General features: G+C 42.2%; 1 protein-coding gene across 2 annotated transcripts in view; it reads right to left on the bottom strand.

Annotated features, from left to right (window-relative positions):
* The window catches only part of Khdrbs3 (KH RNA binding domain containing, signal transduction associated 3), a 158966-nt gene that overhangs the window by 96237 nt on the left and 37782 nt on the right, over positions 1–24947 (bottom strand). For both annotated transcript variants that reach the window (XM_031359407.1, XM_031359408.1), the window contains one exon: positions 3286–3404. In XM_031359407.1, the coding sequence (XP_031215267.1) occupies positions 3286–3404 (119 nt within the window). The remainder of the gene's footprint in view (positions 1–3285; positions 3405–24947) is intronic.

Genomic DNA, 24947 nt, shown 5'->3' with positions numbered 1-24947 from the left:
TTGTCTTTTTCGAGACAGAGTTTCTCTGGAACTCACCCTATAGACCAGGCTAGCCTCAAACTCAGAAATCTGCCTGCCTATGGCTCCCAAGTGCTGGGATTAAAGGCATGCGCCACCACTGCCCAGCGTGATCATCCATATTTTTTAACTTTAGCACAGTTTGTATTTGTGGGTTAACAGTAATTAGACTGCAAGTTTTGACAATTCACAAGTCTAAGCAAAAAAAAATCATACAGACTACCATTATTATTTTATTTTATTACTAATATTATTTTCTTAAGAAATAATGTCTTAATCTGCTTATTAGGTAATCTTCCTGAATTATAAAAAATGGACTTTTTTTATAAAAAATAAAAAAAAGTCACCCATGACAAAAGTACGTAACAGGTGCAGCAGGCAGAGCTCAACAGGAACATCTGAGTTCTGTCCTGATTATACCCAAACATCAGAGGCAGGTGCGTGCAACAGAAGACTGACTGGGAGAAGAACATGATATTAAAAGCTCATATTCATGTGCTCTTACAAACTTCACCAATAAACGTAAAGCAATGATGAGAGATAAAAAGAATGACACGTTTCTTTTTGAGAAGTAAGGGTTCCTATCCCACCGCCTGTGTTGAGAAATATAAATACAGAAGAAGTAAAGCTGCTTATACAGACGGTGTGATTGTGTAAACAGAGGTCCTAACAGACCTATCAAACAACTTAATAAAACTGGTAATATAGCAAAAGAAAGAAGAAATGGAAGATAAAGATAACAAACGGTGTGCTACAAACTCAGACAATAAATAGCTTAAAAATCCAATTTCTGATAGTGAATAATCATGAACATTCAGACAGGCACAGATGACATGTACCAGGAAGGTAAGCGATGCTGCTGAGAAGAAGCTAAGCATCTCCACAGAAACAGACAGCCATCCCACACCCAGACATGGCAGAGTAAGAGCTGGGAAGAGGGCACAGTACCCACAGCCACCGACAGACACAAGCCAAGTGCGGCCAGAGCACAGCAGGTCACTGTGTAGAGATCCGTGAATGAATTCGTAAATTTATATGGAATTGTAAAAGATCCAGAATACATAGGTAGTCTCGAAAAAGAAGGTCAAAACTGGAGCAATTTTAAATTCATGGCTCTCCATAAAAAGCTTCAGTAAACAAAACTGTGATCCTGGCACAAGGATCCATAAATACATCAATGGAACACAATGAAGCACTCATACATAAACCTCACTTCCTCAACCATTTGACTTCCATTAAAAGTGCTGAATGAATCCAAGGACAGAAAGCATCAAATCCCAATGGGAAAAGCAAAACCAAGGTTGACTTTTGCCTCATTCCGTCTTCTGTTGCTAAAACAGCATACTTCAACTGAGGTAACCTACAATGAGTGGAAGTTGACTGGCTAACCGCTCTGTAGGCTGAGCCATCTAAGAGCAGAGTACCAGAATTTCCAATTTTGAGGTTTCTGTTTTGTTTTGTTTTAATTAATCCACATTCCAAGCCTACCCAACCATCTTTGTGTGTGTACCTTCTCCCCTGCTAATTAAAAACTCTTGAAAACCAATTTGTACTGCTGAAATATTCTTGGGAGTGTGGCTTTGCACTGGAGAATGGTCACCTTATTGTTTTGAGGGACTTCATGCTTCTGTTCAACATGGCTGCCAACATCCTACACAGAGAGCAAGCACACTCGTTTAGGTTGCTCTTCCTCCTCATTTACTTCTTATTTTATTTCAGTATGTGTGTAAGTCAGATGTTCACAGGGCTCTGGGCAGTGATTAATGTCTGTTGTCTTCCTCAGTTGCTTTCCACTTAGTTTTTGAGACAGGATCTCTTCAAGAATCCATAACTCATTATTTTGGCTAGATTGGCTGACTTCCTGTATCTACCCAACCAACTTGATAAAGTTGCAAAGTGTGCCACTATGCCAGCCTTTACATGGGGGCTGGAGATCTGAACAAAGGCCTCATACTTAAGCACAAACACAGTATCCCTTGAGTCATCCGCCTTTTACAAGCAGCACCTCCATCAATGAGGCTCCCCTTCATGAACTGTCTAATTCTAGCACCTTCCAAAGGTCCTACCTCCAAATGTGGTTGACAGGAAAGTTGAGGGGTAAGTTTCCATCAGAGGGAATCCTGGAGGGCACATTTAACCTCTAACTTACAATTTACGAATCCCATTTGAGATGCACCACTACCCTTAATGTGAAAGCTAAAATGATAAGACATTCTTAGAAGAAAAGAAGAATGTATTTACAATTTATTAATGATTTTAATATTTTTGAGAATGATCAATATTTAAGTTTATTGAAGGATATAACTATAAAACAGAATATTTAAAAAATTAAAGACTCCTCAAAGTAAGATTCCACCAAAGTACAGTAAGCCAAAGACTGAGCTAAATACTTCCGAATGCAAGCTTTACAAAGGACTTGTACTTAGACCATGCTATAGTCCTCCCAGTCAGCCATCAACACACATGTAACCAAGACATAAGTGGGTCAAAAATGTTGTGACCTTTACAACAGCAGACACAAATATACAAATATACACGGTTACTCATCAGGGAAATGTAAGCTAACAACATAAGAAAAGACCAATATAATATGATGCGTAATAATAACAAAACCAGGAGAGTGGGACATACTACAGAAGAGATGTAGCACTGGCAGACCCAATCCAAACACTGGACACATGAGGGTGTGCAATCACTTTGGGGGAAAAGAGGAAAAAAAAGAACAGGAATTCTTTGAAAAATTGAACATAGCTTAATTTTAATACTTGGCATTTGACCAATGAGACTACCTGTCACAAAATGTAACAAAGCACTCATACAATGTCATGTAGAACACCTAACTGGAAACCACCTGAACTAGCTCTGGGACACTGGGTGGCGAAGACTGCAATACAGAGAAATGAACAATGGTATAGAGACAGCATTGTCTGCCTAAACCACAGACAGACACCTGGAACGGGGGTTTCTCTAGCACCCACATGCACACACCCAATGTTGTTCTATGCATCTCACATAAACAATTTCAGTTCTGAGCCACTCATTTTAAACGAGGAAACCTTAGAGAAAGGCAGGCTATGCACATGGCTAGTATGATATAAATATATTTCTTGTGACTCTACAATTTATTCTGTAGTCAAACAAAAGATTCAAATCACTCCATTCACCAAAAAAGTTTTAATTAGCTTCAAGTGTGTGAAGGCCAGAGCCCCTAACTCCAGCGTCTGCTCCCGAGCTCAGGGGAACGGCAATGCACTGCTCGCACCTTACCTTGGGAAACTGCTTTACAGGGATCAGCACTTTCTGTCCCAGCTTCATGTTCTTGTTTATCACCACATCAATGTACTTCTCGTCATCCTTGCCTTCTCCCTTTTGAAACTTTTCTATTTCTGTGGAGGCAAAAAGATATTCATGAAGCATGTGACTCAGAACTGCAGGTGTGGAGGCAGGCTAGCTCTATTGTGGAAGGAACTCAAATGAAGACTGTTAATGCTAATGCATGTTTTTTTCTAGTAATGACAGACCTATTTTACCAAGGAAATCTTCATAAATGAAAAATGCACAAAGTATGGCTCTCAAGGCAGCCCTCAGCTAACGAAGGTAAAGTAGACAACCACAAATTAAATCATCATCATCATCATCATCATCATCATCATCATCATCATCACCACCACCACCACCATCACTATCACCATCATCATCACCATCACTATCATCTCCCCTGTCCTAGTCTCAATACAGCATTACACAGCACCAGTATGCTACCTACTCACTGCTCTTGCCTGGCGTTCTACAGCTCGTCCTATCAAGAATTGGCTCCAAGACACTTATCTGAAGAGCAGGGGGACAGGAGAGACGTTAGAAGGAGGAAATAATGTAATAATGTAATTATGTTTTTATTTCAATTTTTTGTAATCTTTAAAAATCGGCTCTAAGTTGGCTTGACAAACATAGATGGCCGGCTGTCAGTGGGCTCCCAGCTGCAGTCCACCTCCTCACATAGCACCCTCCACTGTAAGTTAACACAGTGTCTGCGGCAATGCACCCCATTTGCCTGTGATGCCAGAATGATCTCATCCTTTTTCAAGGTTCATCTGAAACTCACTGATTCTCCTTCCTCGGGGAAGTAACAGGAACAAGAAAATTAATCCCTCCTGGCTTGGCCCTCACAGAGCACGTAAAGAGACAACTCTATTACTGTAAGTAGGAAAACCGGAGGTAGCATCTCTCACCAGAGCCCCAGTTTCCCTCCTGTAAAGCCTACTTCTATAAACATCTCCTGCCTGCCACCTGCCACCTGTAAGTTTCAGAAACTGGACATCACATGTATTTCTAGTCGTTTGCGTACTGTCAACAGTACTTGCTGTGTACAAGAGGCACAGTCTGGCGCTTTCACAAGCAGGTATTATGGGCTCTCTCCATAGCAAGTACAAGACACGAGGCCAAGAGAAACAAAGAACCAGCGGTCACCTGAGTGTACAGATGGGGACCTCATATATCATTGTGCTTGTTTAATGCACACACACACACACACACACACACACACACACACACACACACACACTGTCTATGTCTCTCTCTCTCTGTCCTGAGGAGGACGTAGGTGCAGGTCTTGCTCTAACTCTACCTTGACAGGATCACTGAGCATCTGCTGAGAGTAGAGGTCTGATAGTGTCAAGAAATACAACAGAAACAAGACAGGTGGTGGAGGAAAACAGAGAAGGGAAGACTCTGAAAGGTGGGAAACATTCAGCATTTTACATAATTAAATCCAAATTTGGAAAATTTCAGGATCAATGGCATAATAAGAGTGTGATTAATTAATTTTAGTCTTCAGTAACAAGCACTGAGACCTTTGGGGTGACCTAGGAGAAGGGTATATGGAAACGTAGTGTGCAACCCAATCAAAATGTAATTGGAGGAAAGAGTAGAGCAGGTAACCTATGAAGGAGGAGGGTGCCATAGCAGGGGTCAAAGGTATAAGTATAAAAGGGCTGGGGGAGAAGAGGAGATGGGTTAAAACCAAGACTAAGGTTGTATGAAAAAAATCTATGGAAACTACTAGAAGGTAGGACAATTTCAAAATGTGCTTTTTTTTGTTTGCTTTTTAAGTAGAAATTCAATCCAGAAAACATAGCTATTAAAAACTGCAGTGCCAGGCACAGGATGCCTCCCCAGAGGTCTCCAAAAGAACACAGGCTACACCATTGCTCTTGGTACCCACCATAACCACAGAGCTGCTGAAGACACCACCCATGTTGGTCAAGGACGTAAATCAACTGAAACCCTATGAAGGATCGTCCTCCCTACTGCCAAGCTCTCGTTAGGCTGCTGGGAGAGAAAAGACATCAATGGTCTTACCCAGCAATGGACCTCGCAGGCTGCAGTACCAACCAGCCAGGAAGATATGTGTCACCTGTGCAGAAGGGGAGTGACTGTCATAGAATAGTCATCTGCTCTCTGGCTTCTTCTGCTCAACAGGAGGGAACTTTATGCCTGGTATGGTTTTATAATCCTTGTCTAAAGGGAGGGGACTTGGGAGGATGGTAACACATCCTAGGGTAAAACCTGCTGTCGGTTTTCTAAATGGCCATGCAGTCAACCTTCCTTTTAAATAGGCCCTAGCTGCTTTCTTTTTTTAATTGGGCAGCACAGGATTGACATAGGAGACTGAATATTCAGCTAAAAGCAGGCCTTGTTTATTAAACACCACCCCCACTCTCCATGACTCTTAGAAGATGAGGCAGAAAGCCTGGAAGAAGCAAGCCGGAAAGAAGTGCTGTGAAATGCAGTCCCCTGGACACGACACGGCTATTGCACTCATGAGCTCGAAGCAGCTGCAGTTACTGTACAGAACAAGCCAGAGTTCAATATGAATGGGGGGAGGAGCACATAAGACCTGCTTCCTAATGGAGAAGCCAGCTGCAGTTTATAGAAGCTGGAGAAGGGAGAATCATTCTTGGGGTGTGACCTCTGGTAGGCTGACCACGCCAGTGCATGTCCCACGCCCATGCACTTACAGGCAACATTAATTGGACTTAGAAGATTATTTTTTAAAAAGAGAAAAAAGGGTCATAGAGTTGGGAGGGACATGTTGGGAACCTGGGGGAACTGGAGGAGGATATGATCACAATTGTATATATGGTTAAAGATATCAAAGTAAAAAATTAAAAAACAAAACAGCAATAAGTCTCAAGTCAGTTGCTTCACTGAGTATAAGACTTCAGCTTTAGTTAATAAAAGAAAATAAATCCCATCTTTTATTAGCTATGTAGTAATTCAAAATAATCTTTGACACAGAAGTCAGCAGATGAGGTAAACTACAATTTCCTTTAAAACAACTGGATCTTTCCCCATTTTTCTTCCTATGTTTGTGAGTAGTACGGATGCATGTATGTATGTATGTATGTATGTATGCTTCTGCGTGAGTACAAGCATAGGTGTGGGCGGGTGTACATGCTCATGTGTTTGAAAGCACTCGTGGAGGTTAAGTTAGTATAGGAAATCATCCTAAATAGCCTGCTCCCCTCCATGACTTAGTCACTGAAGCAAGGTGTCTCAATCAAACCCAGAACTCACTGATATTGCTAGTCTTGCTTAGCCAGGCTGCTCTGGGATCCCACCTCTGCCTCTGTGGCTGGAACTAACGTGGGCTGCTAACACCTACCTAGCATTTACACAAGTTTCTGGAGATTGAACTCTGGCCCTCACATTTACATGGCAATCACTTTACTGAACTATCTCATCTCTGCAGGCCAGCATCTACAGGTTTTATTATATGTATGATGGGTGATTATGAGTCATCTGATGTTTTCAAGAGATCCTGTAAAATACGATGTGTGTGTGTGTGTGTGTGTGTGTGTGTGTGTGTGTGAACTATCACAGACATCAGCTATCTTATTATTTGTATTATGCACTCACTGTGACTATGCATACATGATCTCCCTGCAGTAAATACGAAAATGGTAACCAGTGTAACTTGCTGACAAGGAGGGGAAGTGAATAGTTTTCGAATTTTTTTAATTATATGACTATTATTATCAATTAAGGTATAAAATTTAAGTTTCAGAAAATTGGTTTAAAGACTTTTTTTTTATAAATAAATTTTGGCCACACAGAAGTTTTACACATTGGCTCGGAGTGTAAAAGTTGTGCTCTCTTAAGACACAGCTCACTTGGTCCTTTCCTGACCTTTTTCACTGAAACTATGATGGGCCATTCACCTGCAGTACATCTCAGTTAAATACACATTGCAAACTACATGCAAAATCCTCTGAGAATCAGTAGTATTCACTGAGCTACAGTCACCTGAACCGAGAACACTAACTAGCATGTATCTAAAGTCTATTTAGTTCTGAGATGTACTATGCACCAGGACAGAATCTAGAAAGCGAGGCAAAGAGACAAACGTAATATGATGCACAAAATGCTACACAATGGGGTTAGTTAACAGCTTTGGAATATACAAGATTACTTAAAAAGCTGCAAAATCCAAGCCCAATACTTAAAAGATTTGGGACAGGAACTACAGTCAAATGAATGTGGATTTCTAAGCAAGGGGAGGAGGCCTTGAAAAACACTTCTGCAGGACCGCTCATCTACACAGTGAGAACCCTAAGGTCTCATAGCATCTCTTTTAATGTCCCAAAATCTTGCCATCACAGAGGCAATAAAGAGATGCTAGATCTTGTTGGTTGGCCCCAGGGAAGGATGGACAGATGAAAGTGGGGAGGTAGGGCCCTTTGTTCCATGCAGAAGGGAAAGGAGGGCAAACGCATGCCAAGGCAGACAGGCTTCTCACGTCCAGATGAAATGGTGACAGTTCAGTAACAGACAGGGGGTTGCACTAAGAATCTGCTGAGGCAGCAGAAGCATCTCAGAGAAGAGAGAATTGGGCAGTGCATACAAAGTGGAACACAGACAGGTTGAGCGATACAGTGGATAAAGACATGGAAAAGGGATAAGCTAACTCTTGGAATGAGTAGCAAATGGGATCTGACTTTGGTTCATTTAAGAGTGGACAGAGGACTGAGGGGAGAGCTGCCAATGAGGTAACTGCCATATTCAGAGAAGCACAGAACCTAATGCTGAATATACTGTTGAAATCACCTCTCGGGGATACCTCCATACTCTGCCTCCCCTCCATCCTGCTCTGTGGTGTACCACCAGGACCACTCGCTGAGTCAGCCTGTTTCCTGTACTACAACACATTGGAGTACTGTGTGTCTACCCTTGTTTTCTATAATGAAACTCTATGCACTATGGCTAACAGAAATTCCACTTTCTGTAAGGCAACCTTCAAGTCCCTGCACATTGTTCTTTCGTGATTCCTCAGCTGTCACCTCTTGTATTTGAAGTCTGCCTTAGCCTGCAGACTATTCCCCAGTACTTCCTCATGCCTACTCTTCCGCAGTGCCTTGCAGGTGACTTGCAAAGAATGGAGAGAGGACACAACATCTAAGCATCACCTGCACCTATGTACTGCGCCTCAGCAGCTTGTTCCCACTCCATCCCCACATCTGAGAGGGGTGTTTGTCACAATCTGCTATAATAATTTCAGAACTCAGAAATACAGGCCTCCCCTGTATCAACAAAGGTCATTCTCATGCTTTTATTGACAGAAGAATGAACCAAATGAATCTTGTCTCCTCTCTCTCTCTCTCTCTCTCTCTCTCTCTCTCTCTCTCTCTCTCTCTCTCTCTCTCTCTCTCTCTCTCTCTGTGTGTGTGTGTGTGTGTGTGTGTATGAGAGCCTGGGTTAGAAACTGTTGTTATAAGATAGCATGGGAAGGCAAGTATTAAGGAGGCCATGAGTTCCTGGGCTGAGAGCATTCAGAACTTACACTTTCATACAAAATCCATTAGCTTGAAGCTCTCACACTACAACTTGGCCTTCCTGGAGCTACTTTCTTGTTAAGTAACTGACCTTCAAAATGGGACTCCAGAAAGAAACAGATAAATTAGAGTCATCTGAATGGTTTTTAAAGGGCTAGCCACAAAAGCAGAAGAGATGACTCAGTATTTAAGAGCATTTGCTGTTCTTGTGGGGAACCTGGGTTGGGTTCTCAGCTCCTGCAAGGTAGCTCACATCCATTCATTATTTCAAGTTCAGAGGGAACTCCCACCCTCTTCAGGCATCTATGGGGCACTGGGCGTACACTCAGTGCACTTAGACACATACATGCAAAACACCCAAACACATAAACTCAAGCTAAATCTTTTCAAAAATTCCAACAAAGGTATGGATAAACATAGAACTAAAAAATAATTTTAATAAAGGGATCGGATTAAGAAGGAAGAGGAATGAGGGTGCAAGGGCAGGGAAGGGTCAGAGAAAGACTTGGAACTGAGGGAGACAGGAACAGAGACAGGGTAGGGGACACGAGAAGAGATACTATGAGTGAAGCATCAGAGAGAAGCTTCCACAGAGACTGGCAGTCCAACTCAGGCACACCACAGGGAGAAGAACAGAGAAATCAAACACTCAGATGTCCTTCTCCCTACTGCCCATCTTACACTGGTGGTTATGGAAAACGTATGGTTATGAGCATGACAAGACCCCAGAGGACACACCCGCCTCTGAGGGACAGAGTGGCAGGGAAGACAGAATGCAGCAGACATGTAAGAAAGGACTCTGGAAAGAGTCTGGTGGCTCCTAACAAAGCCCCATTTGGGCTCAGTATACACAGTGCCACACAGCAAAGACAAGAGGAAACCATGAAGTGGTGAGTGCCATTTGAGCAATGGCAACTTGATTATTATGACTTTGGGGACAATGGTTCATCATGCATGCGTCTGTGGGTTCTCTTTCCATTCTAGAAACTTTTCATCTCCTACATCACTTTACAGAGGAGGATCCCCATGCTTAGAGAGCCTGTCAAAAACAGGCTAATGAAGGGGAAATCAGGAATCCAATGCAGATGACCTAGCCGTGGAGGCAAAGCCTTTTCTTTTTCTCTTTAATTTAAAGAACACACATGGGTTTTATCCACTTAAGCATTCCACTTGTGAGTGTGCAGCTCAATCTTGTGAAGTACATTCTCACTGTTACAGAACACATAAATTTTCCCTCCTCTGGCAAAGATGAAACACTACACCTGTCTAACAACAATTCCCTGTAGGCCCTTTTCCTCTATTGTCTCACTAGTGTGCGAACACATAGGAGCATCCTGTTGTGATTTGTGTGTGCCATGCACTACAATGTCCTCAATATTCACCCTTGCTGTAATGTGACATACGTCCATCTTTACTTGACTGGTCTGTTTCTGCCATATCTCAAGAGCCATAGGCCCCTAGACCTTAGCAGAACCTATGGTGTCTGAGAAGCATCATTGAGTCCTTGAAACCCAGAATGCCGACTAGAACACCTGACAAAACAGGAAGACAAGCTCAGTCAAATGGTTCCCGGAAAGTCCCTAGTGTAAAAGACCCTAAATGTACAAACCCTGTCCTTTGGCTTCTGTAGTTCTGCTGCTGGAAAACTACACTGCAACAACCAGGATGCACTTTTTGTGAATAAAAGACAGAGCAGTGAGGCCCAGGGCTACACACTTTAGGCAAGCTCCCCACACAGCCAAGAGCCTGCAATACACATGTCCTATTAGGCTTTATGAGTAGCTGTGTGTTCTCTAGTGCACTTACCTCACAACATCAGCTACTGTCAACAACTAACAATCTCTTTCTCATTTGAAATGAGATGAACAGTGTTCTCAGAGCTGTAACCTCCAAGTGTCCCCAGGCCCTGTGAACACAGACACATCTGCTTCTCCTCCTTTCCTGTGCCTTTCCTGTGCCGCAATGAGGTTTCTCTGTGAGGAGTCCTGTCTCCCTGTCAGGAGAAGCTTGGAATGACAAAACCTCAATGACAGTGACTGCCTGTGAGGTTTCCAAGTGGAGCTAAAGAAATTCGGTGTGCCGTCAAGAATTGATCAAGACCCAAGCCCAAATGAAAAGGCAAAGAAAGATTCCTCAACTGGCAAAGTACCCTACAGAATGAAGTGAAGACAAGAAATGTAACAGAAGCAGCCATGGCACTAAAAGAGGTAGGGACATACAGTCATACGCATGCCAAAGGTGGAAGGGATTCACTCGGAAAGGACTTGCTGCTCTGTGTGGTTCACCCACAATGGAACGGAACAATGTTGCCATTTTAAGGAAAAGCAAAAATCAATCCTGCGGCTCAGCAGCCACAACAGAAAGAGTGATGGCAAACAGGAACCATCTCTGAACTCCAAACCCCTCGAATCCAATGCTGAGTGTTAAATTCATACCTAGGGATTGATGACCTGTGGTGGCTCTTCTTGGTTGTCAGTTGGACCTTGATAAAACACCTAAGAGGTTTTTGTTTGCCTTTTTCATTCCTATTGTAAACCTTTCCCCAGTCTTTCTCCAAAGTGACCTATGTCCTTACAAGGGTAACTAACTCAGTGAAGGGAACAATCAGACTTGCTGGGGTCTACTGGATACCGGTCTGGAATCGATGCTGATTCTGGTGACCAGGTGACAGGTTGACTACACTGAACCATTTTTTTTCATGGAAAGTATTAATACTTTGTTCTTACTGGAGTAGACACTTACTCTGGTTATGGGTTTGTCTTTCCTGCACGTAATGCTTCTGCCCAAACGACTATCTGTGGACTTACAGAATGCCTTAACCACCATCATGGTATTCCACACAGAATTGCTTTTTACCAAGGAACTTCACAGCCACAGTAGTGCAACAATGAGCCCACAATCGTGGAATCCACTGGTATTTCTATGACACTCAGCATCCTGAAACAGCAGGCCTAATAGAAAGATGGAATGGCCTTTTGAAGACACAGGTATGGCACCAGTTAGATGCCAGCAGCCTGAAGGGCTGTCAGGGTTCTTCAGATGGTGATATATGGCATGTTATGGTTTCTCACATACCTAGCATCTGTGGGTCCAGGAATCAAGGGGTAGAAAAGCAAAGAGTTCCACTCACTGTCTCACCCCTAGCAGCCCACTAGGAAAATGCTTGTGTACTGTTCCATCCACCCTAAGTTCTGTTGGCCTAGAATGTATGGTTCCAGAGGAAGGGGCACTCCTGTCAGGAGCCACAACAAATATTCCAATGAATTGGAAGCTGAGACATCTCCCTGGTCACTTTGGGCTTCCGATGTCCCTAAATCAACAGACTAAGAAAGGAATAACAGTGTTAGGAGGGGTGATAAATCTAGACTATTTCTAAGGGGAAATTGGATTGTTTCTCCACAACAGAGGTAAGAACAGTTATTTCTAGAGTACAGGAGATCCTTTAGAGCATCTCTTAGTACTACCTATGTCCTGTGATTAAAGTCAATGGGAAACCACAGGAGCCTAAACCAGGAAACATAACAAAGGGCACAGACCCATCAGAAAGGAAGGTATGGGCCACTCCTCCAGGAAAAGAACCAAGACCTGCTGAGGTACTTGCTAATGGTGGAGGAAATACAGCATGTGTACAAGAGAAAAGTAGCTATAAATACCAGCTAAGCCATGTGATCAATTGCAGAAATGAAGATAACTGATGAATGCTTGTGTCTTATGTTTTCAAAAATGTGTTTGCACAGATATTTGTATTCCCTTGATTTCTCTATTATGTAATGTAACATCAATTAAGAGAACATTGTTATCATATTTTACATTTGCAGATACTAAAAAAGAATGCATCTCAAGCGACATCACTACCTATTATAAAAATGTATAATATGTTTGAGGTTGTACCTTGTACGAAGGATAGTTATGTTAGTTGTAACTATGGCCTAGTTAAAAATTGAATGAATATGTTTGTACGTGGGTCTTTTGTATCATGTCAGGAATAATTATGACCTGGTTATTGGATTTTTTTTTTTTTTTTAGTAATTAAACGTGGTATAAAGAGAAGTAAATTTGTGTCAAGTTGAAATGGGGTGGACTTGTGGTAGCTATTCTTGGTTGTCAACTTGACTACATCTGTAATTAACTAAAACCTGGGGGCTGGGCACAGCTGTGAGGGTGTTTTGTTGTTGTTGTTTTCTGTTTTTCTTAATTAAATGATTTAAAGTAGGAAAACCACTTTAATCTAGATTTTCTAAAGTAGGAAGATTCGCCTTTAACTCAATTGAAGTAGAAAGATCCACCTTTAACCAGGGCTATACCTTGAGCTAGCAGCCTATAAAAAGTACATGGAAGAAGGAAGCTTTTGTGCTTTGCCTGCTTGCTCTTGATCTCACTGTAAAGTCCATTCCTTCACTGGTATTCGGGCCTATTTCTTCTGGATTCCAGAGTATACCGAAGACCAGCTGAGACCTCCAGCTTTGTGGACTGAGCAACACGCATGGGAGATAGATATAGATATAGATAGAGATAGAGATAGACATATAGATATAGATAGAGATAGAGATAGAGGTATAGGTATAGGTATAGGTATAGGTATAGATATAGATATATAGATATATATGGAATTTATTATATATGGGATTATATTAGATTCATTCTATAAGTTCTGTTCTTCTAGAGAACCCTGATGTATACACAAACTCTCCAAGAAGAAACTGAAACACAATTCCTCGAAAGAGCTTAGGAAATAATTCAGCACATTCACCAGCATATGGCATGCAGGGTTACTACCCCTGTGTCACTGATTAACCATCAGGAAAGGGAAGAAAAACTGAGACCACAGCACCTATCCTACAGGCTCAACATGTCATTTCGGAATGACAGACAAAGCACTTCAGAAGTTATGACAGTAACTTCACACAGGCAACTTCAACATAAGTAGTTCACATTTGCTAAATAAAGTAGCCACTGAGACAGGAAATTCTTGGAAAATAGCATTTTTTTTCCTAGTTTAACTTTGCAGTTCTTGAAAAAACACAGCTCTGTATCAACTCTTATGTTAAACATTCCTGATCCTAGGTCTGTGGACGATGTGTCACTGTACTCCATGTTCACAGTCTTCTGCTCCACCCAAAAATGGTGCCTATGGAAGACAGACAACTCCATTCCTTTACCTTTCCAGTGTTCCAGCCCCTAGCACAGTGTGATGGTTTGTATATGCTTGGCCCAGGCCTACTAGGAATGTAGCTTTGTTAGAGCAGGCATGGTCTTGTTGGGAGAATGTGTCACTGTGGCCATGGGGTTTAAGATCCTTGCCCCAGCTACCTGAAAGCCAGTCTTCTACTATTTGAACTCTCAGCTCATCCTGCCTGGGTGCTGCCATGCTCCTATCTTGATGATAATAGACTGAACCTCTGAACCTATAAGCCAGCCCCAATTAAATATTGTCCTTATAAGAGTTGCCTTGGTCATGGTGTCTCTTCCCAGAAGTAAAATACAAGCTAAAACACCCAGGAAGGGTTCCTTGCATGGTTTCTACATGGCTGAACAGATTTTAAAATAGATTAGAATGAGCTAAGCACGTGTATAAGGAGGTGGTAGCCCCTGATGAAATGTTCCTCTAAATGTCATGACTTAGTAGTTTTATTAAAGGTATTGTGTTAAGAATTCCAAGACCTATGAAAGAACAATACAGATTAGCCAGCACCACAAAGAACTGAAGTGAAACTAACTGAGCCTTTGCTAAAGCAGATCAACCTACACAAAGAAGAACAGTGTGAAACCCAGCCTTTCCAATCACCCTAACCAATGCTTTTAACCAAAACGTTAATCAAAAAATCTATACTAAAATGAGGAATTCATGTAAGGAGAATGAAGTGTGAGTCTGACACTCAGAGAGCCAGTTTAAAGTAAGTGTACAGTGCAGGTGGGATTTAAGAGTGATCTTAAAAGACCCACAGACAGCATCCCCACCCACCAGAAATCCTATTCGACAGATGACTACAATGCGGTTGCACCTGCAGCTCTGAAAAGAAAATTTTAACTTCCAACTCCATAAATGTTTTCATTACAAATAATTTTAATTAAGTAATACAGGCCTAAAGGAACACGACTTGCATCCAAACCAGGCTTGAATATGTTAAAAACTTCCATTGACTCACTCAGCTCATAATCCTGCAAGTAGTGTTCCAATATAAGAAAGAGATGACATGGCAGAGTAGACACCTGTCCCTGCCTGGTAAGAATGCAGAAGCTCATGATAAACACACATAAACACACTGTTCATAGAGGGAAGAGTGGCACTCTAAGTAGTAAGTACTCTTGGAAACATTAATATTCATAAATCGGAAGAAATATTTTTAGAGAAAACACATAAGGTTAAAACCTACACGTAAGGAAACGACAGTCACATTGATCTAAGGGATAAGAGAATGAAATTATAAATTGCATATCTTATGGGTAATTTAAAAAGCCAAGTACACTACTGGGCACTAAGATGTATTCATAGAATACTTCCCAGGCAGGTAACTCCTGAGACAATGCCAAAATAGGAAGAATCAGCTGTTAGTGCACAGTAGAGAGTGCCTAAGATACCCTGCACATCCCAGGCCTGCGACCCCGCTGCCGGGCTGTCTACACCTAACCCCATTCACTTCTTCCTTCGTCGGAATTACTGTTCACCAGTGGATTTGCTATGAGTACAAAGAAAAGGTACTGTGGATTATTATTACATTTGGGGACACTCACCATGGCATTGTGCAGGTGTGGCAAGGAGGTAGAGATTGAGACTGAAACATCAAGATTAGTGTATCAAAAACAGCCTCAGCTTCATCTAAGGAACAGAGCAAAATGGGACAGGGCTTACTGGTCTCCTAACTGGTATTTTTGAGGTCCTTTCCTCGGCTCACTAAAGAATCCCCATTCTGTGTGCTCTGGCTGGTCTGAAATGCCATATATAGCCCAGGCTAGCCTTGAACTCACAGCTGCTTTCTCTGTATCTGTGGCACAGGGACTAAAAGAGTGTCACCTCACTCTTCCTTAATAAGCTGTCTCTGTACTGCCAGCCAGTCACGTGTCCCTGGGGCAATTCTTTGCCCTAGGACGAGAGAAGCCTAGCACTGAGAGCTCTCTGAACACAGATCCCAGGCCAGGCACTGCCAATCTTGCTTTCTGTGACACTCTGGGCTTCCTAGCTGTTTCTCTGACCACCAGGCCCAATGTAAAAGGCATGTTTTCCCTCCATCTCCTTTTTTCTGGTGGGGTTTTCAACTTGTCTGTCCTGTTTGTGATTGCACCCCAAACCCTGTACATTAATGAAACTGCCCTTGGGCTTTCCATAGATATAACCATAACTCCAGCAGCATTAGAGGCATCATCACACCTATTAGTAAACGATTCACATATAAGAAACTGTTCATAATATCTAATCTGTGATTTACTAATTCCATTAGAAGAAGAGGAACAACAACAACAAGGAGCCAGCCTTAGCCTTACTTAAGATGACGCTACCTCCCTGGGCTCCTACATGAGACAAGCTGAGCTCTGAGAGCACCATCACTGGAAAAGCACACATACACTGCTCCAACGGGAGAGCCAACACATGCCATTAGGAGCCTGCCCAAGTCAATCAAACACCCTCTGTGCTTCCTCAGACACACCAGCAAGCTCAGCTCTGGGCTCCTGCTGCCTAATGGCCTCAGTGTCTGAGGATACTGAAGGAGCTGGGGTGTATTCCCTGAGTCATCTACATGACACAGTTTGTGTGCTTTTCATATTCATCTGCTATTGGACAGCTGACTCCAAATCTTGACTACTGTATATAGTGCTAGGAGAAACATCAAGGTAGACATCTCTTTTGCTTGCTGCCTGTACTTCTGTCATATAGATGTGGGGCTCAATGGCAGCCCTAGTTTTAGTTCAGATCTCTACACGCTTTTCATTCACATTTCCCCCAAGATTGTGAACGGTTTCTACACCACTGCCAGCACTTGTCTTGGCATTGTTTGTATTGTCTCCTTAATTTCTTCTTAATTATAGTTATTTACACATATATACACGCATACACACACATACACACACACACACATTACAGTAAAGAAAAATACAGATGCACTTGTTCACTGCACCAATGAAATCTAAGTTTCCTTCAGAAGTTACCATGTTCCGGCCCTCAAACTCTAAGTTTTTAATAAAAATGGTGGTTGCAATTTTGAAACAATAATGGCTAAACAGTGATGATAGATGAGGTGGACCCTAACATTAGTAGAAGGAATGTAACAAGTTCAGCAATTACTGCATTCCAGACAATCCAGGTTTTCTTGTAGTCCTTACAAACTGCTGGGAACAGAAACTAAGCCTTCCCTGCTCCTCAAACAGAAAACAGCAGAGCTTATGTCTGCCTGTAGCATTGTCTGAATCAGAATCCTGCTGTTTCACGAAATACCACCCTGCAAATATGATGGTTCTGAGACAAAATCTTCCACGAAGTAAGCAAACAAAATAGACTTAGACTAAGTTTATTGCCCAGCAAAAAGGACACTGTACACATGAAGAGGGATGCATGACCAGGCTTCTGGTCACATGCAATGTTATTGGTACTAATGTTGACACACTGCATGTCCAACAGTAACAAAAGGAAGGTCTAAAATTAGTATTTGTTGAATGAATCAGTAGTAGGGATTGACTCAGTGATTTAAAGAACCACCAAAAAGGACAAGGAGAAAGATGGAGCTACTCGACAAGGACAACAAAGCCAAAGCTTGTCACCTGATGAACACAACAATCCCGCCCTTGACTGCTCCAAAGACTACCTCCAGTATAACCCAAAGCACTTGTCAGTCAGGAAACCCACAGGCTGTGTTTGGTTAATTCCAGCTAGTAAGGATTTCAGTCAATAACTTACAGGAGAAAGCAAGAATTACCATTAAAGTCTGAGAAAAAAGAAAATCTACCTTTTAGTTGTACCTCGGGGTTAAAGCACATTTCTCACTTTTAATTGCAAACACCATTAAGTGCTCTGCAAAGGACCAGCTATCTTAAACAATTATCAGGCTCCGAGGTCACCAATTAGAACCCTGCAAGGATTTGAATTAAAAAAAGTTTTATGATTAGGTGGAGTAATGATCCACGAAAGAGATTAGTTCTGTTCAGACCACACTCATTATAAAACCCATTTCCTTTGTGTGAAGATTCAATGTCTTTCTCATTTATCCCGCTGGCATTATCACATGTGGAGATAGAAATATGACTGTACTAATAACATTCTATAACAACCATATCGCACAAGCATTTTATTCTCTATTACTTTTGTATCTAATAAGATTACAAATGAGTATTTTTCTATTGGCTAGATGGACAATAATACATACAGTGGCTGAATTCAAAATAAAATCTGAGTAGAATTTATCATCTAGTTACCACACACGGTTAGGTCAGGGCTATAATCTGTCCTCCTCACAGGCAAGGGAAAAGGCAAATAAACGTTCAGAGAGAAGCCGAAGGGACTAAGTGCCGCTTTCTGTATGTTATGATCTGGAGAGGGCACTTTTATTTAAAACTGAATTCGAGAAATAAATATAATGATCCACAGCTACAACTAGATTCCAAAGGAAACATCCAATGACAGCCAAAAGGCACCAAGGAACCTTTAAGAGATACCACACACACACATACATACAACACACACACACACACACACACATACATCCTTCCAACACATCTTAATGCTATGACAAAACATACACTGTTGTCAAATACACATCATGCCCACTAATCTTAGCCACCTGAAAATTACCAAAGGGATATAAAATATTTAATAGCAAAATACAACTGCAGTGTAAATGTATGTTCTGTCCCTCAGATTTGATTTAATAAGCACAACAGAAAGTTACCATACTTATAAAAAAATCAATTATCATATACTTTAACAGTCGCAGCTTCAGAGAACACAATCCATCTTGCTACAGATGTATACAACTGTTGAAAATGAGCAATTCCACATGTATCCAAAAGCTGGACAGAGTTCCCCCTCCTAGGGGGCCTCCAGACACATTTTATACACTGCCTGCCTCTATTGAGGGTAGACAACCAAGCTGGGGATTTCCTTCAGGGGTGTCATGATAAAAGGTACACATTTTGATATTCTAAACTGAGTTGTACATGAAGCTTGTCTGGAGCTCTTACAAAGAAAATAGCATTGCCAGGGCCAGACAACGACACTCATTAGTTTTCATTGTGTCCTTCAACCTTAAAGGATTTATTTAGTTCAGTGAATTTCAACCCAGAGGTTTTTCATGCCAAATCTACTCTAAGGCTGACATGTGACTCACCCATTACTTACAATGGCCTGTCTGGACAAGTAACTCAGAACCAGGGGAAATACAGAGCTTTTAGTGCACAAAGCTAACAATGATGAACTTAGGCAGGTGGCCTGTTGTCTATTTGCTATGTTAAGTACAATTCAGTGATCTATGTGCCAGTGACCAAGATAAACACTCCAAAACCAACAGGGCCCAGGATCCAAAGGTGTGTCTTTAGAACAGGTGCCATGTTCAGCACGGACAGCAGCTGGCTCACTAAAGCCAAACCACAAAAGTAGATGTGCAATGTAGATGAGGTCTCACAATTTCATTAGAGAGGAAAACTATTTGGGGGGGGAGCCTAAAAAGTTCTACAGAACAGGCAATAATAGGGGAAAGCTGGTCAGCAGTGCCTAGTTAAGAAGTTGAAATTGCTCAAAGTGCTTACAGTAGTGCTTACGATGAAGATTTACACAAGTACGTTTGGTTAAGATGTGTGGGAGAATCAGGACCAAAAGGGAGAAACAGCGAGGGGCATCTCAGTCCCACTTCCAGGCCTGAAGAGTCTAACACGTAACAGCCTTTGGCTAATCTAGAAGTGGCTACCTTAAAATCTTTAAGTTCACCAAGCCCAGTGTAGACACCCTCTCAGCAATGTTCTTTCTGCAAAGTGTCAATCAGCTGACAGCAAGCTGGACGTAACGGTTCCTCTCAACCTTGAGATTTACACACATTTTCACAGTCTGTCTCACTCACTAGCTCCTAGAGACTTCCAACTATGCTATTCATCTTTTTAAGTCCAAAACCACTCTCTGTATCTTAAATACAGAAAGCATGCATCAAAGGATACCTGCTAGTTGATGAGAGCAAATGAACAGCCATACTCTTCTGGGTAGAACGGTGAGACTTGATAGCCAGTAACCAATAGCCAAGAGTGAGGTTAACAAAAGACAGGGCACTTGTCACTTGGTTTCCCAAATAGACCTGTGACAGTTATTAAACAGGTGTCTCTTAGTTCCAGATCTTTTGGGCCCTGCTAAAAGTCTGACATTATCGGAAAGCCTGAGCTCAGTGTAAAATGGCACACTCCCTTTATCAGCAGGGCTTCTCTGTCTCTGACCTTGTCTAGAGAGCCCGAAACCCCTATACTTTCTACCTGAGGAATGTCACATAGCCTTTAGGGAAATTATAGATCCAATTCTCAGCAAGCATCTGAGATTCCTAGAGTGCCTCCTCATGATATTGACGTTTCTCAGTACCTTTAGCTAATAACCTTTGCCTACCCTGGGCATTCCTGCCTGCTGCCCAAGTTTTATATAAGCATCATTTACCCCAAATAAACTTGAGCTGCCTCTCTAAAGCTGACTCAGGAGATAAGTCTGTCATATCTATCATACTCATAGGCTGTCCAAAACCCTGTTAATTTTGCTTCCTTGGTCCTCATGGGCCGGTGGCCGAGAGCTCTGGGGAGAAGGAAGGACCACACACACCCACTGAGTAGCGCCCTGTTGTAGAATAGTGAGCAGAGGTTCTGCAAACCCTACCTTCTTGCTCCATGTCAGTCTGCCTATAACCATGTCTTGTGCACAGTGCTCATGGGTGTTGGGACTGCTGAGGCTCCCCAGAACCTCTAGCATGATGTTTGGCATGTAAGACTCCATCCAGCCTGCTGATTCCTGGATGAGTTCCACTACCTGAAGAAGTGAACCCCAAGTGGTGAAGTTCCAAGTGGGTTTATCAGTCAGGATCTAGCCAAGTAAGCAGATAGTAAGCCAGTTGCTTTTCGTGGAAAGGATCTAACAGAAAGGATTAGGTATGTGAAGGCACTGGGTGTGTGAAGCTGGAAAATACTGAAGCCACTTAGAAATGGAGGCATGGGGACTGCAGCAAGCCAAGAAAACAAAGGGAAGTAATTTGATGAGCATGTTCTGGAGCTGGAACCAAGACTCATTATTTGTTATCTCAGAATCTGGGAAAGGCTTTCCTAGGGCAGGACGGAGACCTCTGAGGAGAGCAGCCCTAGCTTTCTAAGGGTGTGTAGGTATGGTTTGGGTAGTTTGTGAGGCTGAGGTCACCGGTAACTGTTGGGACTCTAAACAAAATGGAAAGGAACATGACCTCTGCAAGCCAACAATAAGAACTGTCATGATTTGTATAGTTGGGGTTATGAGCAGGTTGATAGCTTCAAGAAATTAGTGAATAAAAGACAGTGAAGGAAAATAAGGGCAACTACATCAGAAGACACACAAAAACTCTTGAGAGAACTGTCTGAAATCTAGGCTTATCCCAGTAAAAAGTTAGGCATTTCAAAACTGGTGCTATGCAGGAGACAGAAGTAAATGAGATTCCCATAAGATCCCCCAAAAGCAAATGGCCTTTCAGATAGCTATAAAAACAGAGGGAAGTTGAGGATCCCTGCTCAACAACAGAGAGTAGCTCAGATGTAAGGCATTAAGGTTTAATAAGGGACACAAGGTCTGTCTGTGAAATGAAGTGACAAGTGACTTCTATTTCATTAATTCTGATCTTGGCTATTCTTTTCTGGTTATCAAGTGCCATTGTACTGACATGAAGAACCGCCCCCCCCTGTTCTTCTCCACCCAGCAGGTGTCTTTTGAATGGATACTCTCTAGTTTGCTTCTAGCCATTTTTACCTTTCTACTGACATCAAAGACCTGATTTGATTCTTCTAGCCCAATACTTCTTGAAAAGCCAAATAATTTCTTTTTATTTTTAAGATTTGTGACTTATCAATGGTGATGAGGTACTATAGAAAGGGCCCAGCACATGTCTCTGGGCACACAGCATATTTTTATAGCATTTTTCTAGAAGCTGCAGAGAGTTCTTTCTGTCCTAAGTCTCACCCATCTACATCTCTGAAAGTGAAGAGCTGAGGGTAATCAAAATATTGCCTCACTACTGCGATGGGTCACTACCCCCCCCCCAATATATCGTGACAATTTCCATCAGTGTTCAGGAAAATGCAATCAATATAATGACCTTAACATAGATGTTCTCTATGGAATGGAACCAGAATGAATATTCTTGGAGGCTAAATTATCTGAGCTAAACTTCTGATTTCCCCTGTGAAAGGCACAGGAAGACAATATAATCTGAGACTACACCACTGCAGGTGATGCTTGCCCTGTGAAGTATACCTACCAGCTTCCTAATGTGCGCAGCACAGAGCACACTTCTATGAATCTATAACCATTCAGCACATTATTCAGAGAGAAAATGTTTATCATCTCCAAAACATTTGCTATTCCAAGAACTAATTAAGTTTACAAACTGTGCTGTGAATACCAGAAGGCAGTGGATGTATAAATCATATTGTTAATTATACTTCTGACAAAGGAACTATAGTACAGGTATTACATACAAGCCCCGTGACCAGCCAAGTCCTTTAAACTCTATGATCTCAAGCCTGGGAACAAAGGAAGCCAAAACATGAGCAAAGCTGAATGTAAATTTACATTGTTTAGAGAGAAATGCAAAAACAACCCTAAGTGAAGGCTTGATGGAGATATTTAGCCACCTGTTTGGCTTAGGTATTCTCAGAACAGCATATTAACCTACAGCCACCAGATAAGCACAACTATCTAGGTTCTGACACAGTAAGCGAGCATACATGAATAATATGGAAAGAAGACTTTACTATTAAAAAAGTGGCTTCAAATTCCAAATTGGTTCTTAATACAAAAGTTAGACATCATACAGGTCTATCTAGTCACCTTCACTATCAGGACACTGGTATGTATCTGGCTTTAGAGTCTTGAAGATTAACAAGACCACACTTAGAAACCGTACATAACCAACTCTAACTTTTGCACTCATGTTTCTCATAACCAAATAAAAACGCCATAATGTAGAAATGTCCTTTTTTTTTTATTTTTATGAGTTACTGGCTAGTAATTGGTATTGCCAGTATTCTTGGCAGCCCACCAGAACTTGATGGTAAGACCCACTGCTAAAGACTTCACACACTTTGGCTGCAGGATATAGAGAAATCAAGCCAGAACTGATCTCAAAGCTCCCTCCTTATCATTGCAGAGAAGTGCTCCCTGGGCTTCTGAGGAAGAAAAGATAGCAATGGTTTATGCAGTTATGGACTTTGCATTTTATGACACCAATCAGCGACAGTGCTGCAAGAGGAACACATGTGGTTAGGGTAACCTATGGCTTTCTAGATCTGAACCCTGCACTATAGTTTAGGAATACATACCTGGTACTGTAATTGTGGTCAAAACACGATGGCTGGGAAGATCACAGGCCCGACAGGCTACCTATTGCTACTGCTGCTCTGCTGACTGCTCATGCCATGCTGTACAAGGGCCTTTTGAATATTTATGCTTATACACAGATGAGTGCTGCTCTCAGCCTTCATGAAGAAGCCTCTACTTACAGCAAGTCTAGGTGAAGGCAGAGGCTCGTGGCTGCTCAGGGTGCTAAGAGCAGGAGACTGCTGTGTGCTCAGTCCCAAACTGGGCATCCACATTACAACCCCAATGCCCAGGAAACATAAGAGGAAAGGAAGACATGTAAGCGCCAGATGATAGGGAAGAGGGCCATACTTTCTGGATATGTCTACACCATTGTAATCGTGGTCTCACAGAAACTCTGGCTGTCTGCACAAGACTTGGCCTGGAAGAGCAAACTGGAGGCTAATGAAGTCCTCTCCCCACCTGGAGCTCCACTGGCTGTTGACAGATGCGGGAGGGAAGGGGTGTCATCATCTTTATTTGTGTAGCAACTAGTGAGCCCACCAAACTCCAGGGAACAGATCCACCCCCCATGTTCTTACAGATGTCCATGGTAAAACCCAGTGGGTCCAAAAACAAAGCTTATAGATACCAATGTGGGACAAGAGGGGGGCTGACAGACTGTAGATAGAAGAGGGTGGGTGAAAGCCTTCAGCATGCATTACATAAACACAACTGTCAAAAATAAAATTTAAAAATGTAAGGTACAGCAAAGAGGGAATAGGATCTAGTGTCTAATGATAAAAATGAAAGGTAGGCAAACTGTAGACAGATGGGAAGGCCCACCCATGTTTAGCCTATGCTGCTTCTATGGTATGGCTTAAGAAATCTAGGGAGGTACTTGGATAGGTGGAAAAAGGGGGATTTGAGATCCTCTACAAGCCATGCAACCATTAACCACTGAAACACTCCAATGACATTCAGCAGGTTTAAGATCTGGTGAATATCATCCTGAGTGAGGTAACCCAATCACAAAAGAACAAACACAGTATGCACTCACTGATAAGTGGTTATTAGCCCAGAAGTTTGGAATACAGGAAGAATAACCCACATTACACAAGGAACTCAAGAAGAAAGAAGACCAAAAGGTGGACATTTCATTCCTTCTTAAAAGGGGGAACCAAATACCCATGGAAGGAGTTGCAGAGAGCAGGGACTGAAGGAAGGGCAAGCCAGTCTAAATATAGCTATCTCCTAAGAGGTTCTGACAGTACCCACCTAATACAGAAGTAGAGGCACACAGCCATCTATTGGACTGAGTACAGGGTCCCCAATGAAGGAGCTAGAGAAAGGACCCAAGGAGCTGAAGGGCTTGCAGCCCCTTAGGATGAACAACAATATGAACTAACTAGTACCCTCAGAGCTCCCAGGGACTAAACCACCAACCAAGGAGTACACATGGTGGGACTAATGGCTCCAGCAGCATATGTATAGCAGAGGATGGCCAAGTCGGTCATCAATGAGAGTAGTGGCCCTTGGTCCTGTGAAGGTTCTATGCCCCAGTGTAGGGGAATGCCAGGGCTAGGAAGCGGGAGAGGGTGGGGTGGTAAGCA

This window comes from Mastomys coucha, unplaced genomic scaffold (assembly GCF_008632895.1).
Source record: "Mastomys coucha isolate ucsf_1 unplaced genomic scaffold, UCSF_Mcou_1 pScaffold7, whole genome shotgun sequence".
Classification (NCBI taxonomy): Eukaryota; Metazoa; Chordata; class Mammalia; order Rodentia; family Muridae; genus Mastomys; species Mastomys coucha.
The sequence above is the reverse complement of the archived record's forward strand: the minus strand, read 5'-3'. Positions and strand labels throughout refer to the sequence as shown.